General features: G+C 38.0%; 1 protein-coding gene across 1 annotated transcript; it reads right to left on the bottom strand.

The window, feature by feature from the left end:
- Positions 1-1,440: 1,440 nt before the first annotated feature.
- Positions 1,441-1,887, bottom strand: LOC132519161 (large ribosomal subunit protein uL14-like). Its single transcript, XM_060147080.1, is given in 1 exon segment — positions 1,441-1,887. A coding segment is annotated over 1 exon segment (423 nt). The 5' UTR covers positions 1,884-1,887; the 3' UTR covers positions 1,441-1,460.
- Positions 1,888-2,831: the final 944 nt, after the last annotated feature.

Below are 2,831 nucleotides of genomic sequence, written 5' to 3'. Positions count from 1 at the left end.
GATTGGGGTGCATGTATCTTCTCAAATTAGTGTTTTCATTTTCTTCAGATAGATACCCAGGAGCAGAACTGCTGGGTCATATGGTAGCTCTATTTTTAATTTTTTGAGAAAACTTCATACTGTTTTCCACAGTTGCTGTACCAATTTACATTCCCACCAACAGTGGAGGAAGGTTCTCTTTTCTCCAAATCCTCACCAATGCTTGTTATTTGTGTTCTTTTTGATGATGGCCATTCTGACAGGTGTGAGGTGGCATCTCATTGTGGTTTTGATTTGCCTTTCCCTGGTGATAAGTGATGTTGAGCATCTCTTCATGTGCTTGTTGACCATCTGTATGCCTTTTTTGGAAAAATGTCTATTTAGGTTTTCTGTCCATTTATTAATCTGGTTCCTTGTTATTTTGATATTGAATTGTATGAGCTGTTTATATATTTTGGATATTAACCCTTTACTGGTCATATCATTTGCAAATATTTTCTCCCAATCAGTAGGTTGTCTTTTCATTTTGTTAATGGTTTCCTTTGCTGTGCAAAAGCTTTTAAGTTTAATTAGGTCCTATTTGCCTACTTTTGCTTTTGTTACCTTTGCCTGAGGAGACAGTTCCAAAAAAATATTGCTACAATTTACGTCAAAGTGTATTCCGCCTATATTTTCTTCTAGGAGTTTTATGGTTTCCAGTCTAACATTTACGTCTTTAATCCATTTTGAGTTTATTTTTGTGTATGGTGTGAAAGAGTATATATCTTTTGTGGCTGCATAACAACCAAGACAATTTGGTCCAGTTCTATTATTTTTCTGTAGTTATTAAGAAAGGAATAAAGAATGGCTTTTCAAAATATAAACTTACAATATTGGAGCTGCTCTGTTAAGCCATACATTCCTTCCTCTATCTATCAATCCTTATAAGCTACTCTTCACTGAGAATCTCTGTTTAGATGGTTCTATGTTGTTTGGCTCTAAATAAGGAAGATTCAGTGATTTCTGGATGTGAGGCCTAAATGGAGTAAGCAAACACGTTTCCATCTCTCCGTTTATGTTAGTCTTGGGTGTGTGTGAATTTGCAAACACGCACACACCAGGCATCGAAGCAGGAAGGAAGAGAACAGCAGCAGGAGGACAATGAATGGCTTCGTTTGAATCATTGTTTTTTTTTTTTTTTTTTGCTTATTTTTAAATTAAGTTTGTTTAGTCTTAAATGTGATAGCAAGCTCTTTTAGATAAGGAGTGAATAGATGAGACAGAAAAGTTTAAGATTATAGGATTTAGTGCAAATGTTGCTAAGCTTACCTCACACGTGGCTTAGGAGTAGATGCATTCCTGAATGTTTTTTTTTTTTTTTTTTTTTTGCACTGGGTAGTTTTATTTTACAGAGGGGGTGAGGGTTAGGTGGTGTCAAGAAGAGTGACATGGAGCAAGTAATTTTTATTCTTATATTTTTCTTTTACAAATACACCGAAGCATCATGCAATGCTGCCAGCATTGGATGCAATCCTGGGTCGCAAGTCGGCACATTCCTTTGCAGCTGGTCCTGTGATGGCAGAACCTTTCATCTCGCCTTTATTGTTTACTATGACCCCTGCGTTATCTTCAAAATAAAGAAACACACCATCTTTTCTCCGGTATGACTTTCGTTGTCGAATTACCACTGCTGGATGTACCTTCTTTCTGAGCTCTGGTTTGCCTTTCTTGACGGTGGCCATCACCATGTCACCCATACCAGCAGCAGGAAGTCTATTTAGTCATCCCTTGGTCCCCTTCACAGAGGTGATATACAGATTTTTGGCTCCTGTGTTGTCAGCACAGTTGATCACGGCTCCAACCGGAAGACCCAAGGAAATCCGGAATTTCGCACCAGAGGACCCACCACGTCCTCGCTTCGACATCTTGAGTGCCAAACTCTAAATAATTTTTCGAAGGCTTTCTGACTACAGTAAATCAAGTATTAAATATATCTGGATATATTTTTGCAGTGGGAATTTGTAAGGCACTGGTACCGGGAAATTAATAATTTCAACAGAGAATGGGTAGCAACAGACTCAGAACTGAAGTAAAACACTTAGCAGAGCCCTCGTGATGCAGGGGGCAGTTGACGACGGTGACAACATGGCAGGGATGAGGCACTGGCTCTGTCAGCATGGTATAAGTTAGTACTTAATGTTGGTATAAGTGCATCTTGCTTTTAGTGATACTTGAATTAAAATTTTTGCGATTACAGTTTGTTTTCATTTGAGTACTCTCATATAAAAATCACTCATAATTTAAGAAATTTATAAATTATTATTTTTCAGAAAGCACCCTAACTGAAAAGTTACTCCAGTGCATAAGAAGTCAGGTAAATACTACAGTCAAAATTTGAAGCAATTTGGAAAACTTGCTTAATAGTTTTCATCGCAACAGCAGAAATATTTTTGGATGAAGCACTTAAATCTCTTTCTTCTCCTGGAAATACTTTGAGATTAAGTGGATGGAAAAACAGATGAACAGTTACATGTACTGGTTGCCAAGTGAGACACAGTACTGAGTGAAAATCAGTGGCTTTCTTTTTTTCAGCTGGAGGACAAATTACTGTCATTCCCTTATAACTAAAACATACGTATCTGCATTTCGTGGGTCTGGGGGAACTGTAGTGCACAGAAAAGGGAAAGATGGTCCAGACTTGTTGCAGTGATCATAGCTTCTCTTTAACTTAATCGGGTGCCAGGGTAATTCAAGGGCCAAAGCCAAAGAGGAAGTACAGTGAAGCATTTTAATCATGTGGTTTTGAGGAAACTGACCTCATTAACCATGTAGTGAGGTGATTATGCTGGGGCTGGTTATCATTTTTGGGGGGA

This window comes from Lagenorhynchus albirostris, chromosome 4, assembly GCF_949774975.1.
Source record: "Lagenorhynchus albirostris chromosome 4, mLagAlb1.1, whole genome shotgun sequence".
NCBI lineage: Eukaryota > Metazoa > Chordata > Mammalia > Artiodactyla > Delphinidae > Lagenorhynchus > Lagenorhynchus albirostris.
The sequence above is the reverse complement of the archived record's forward strand: the minus strand, read 5'-3'. Positions and strand labels throughout refer to the sequence as shown.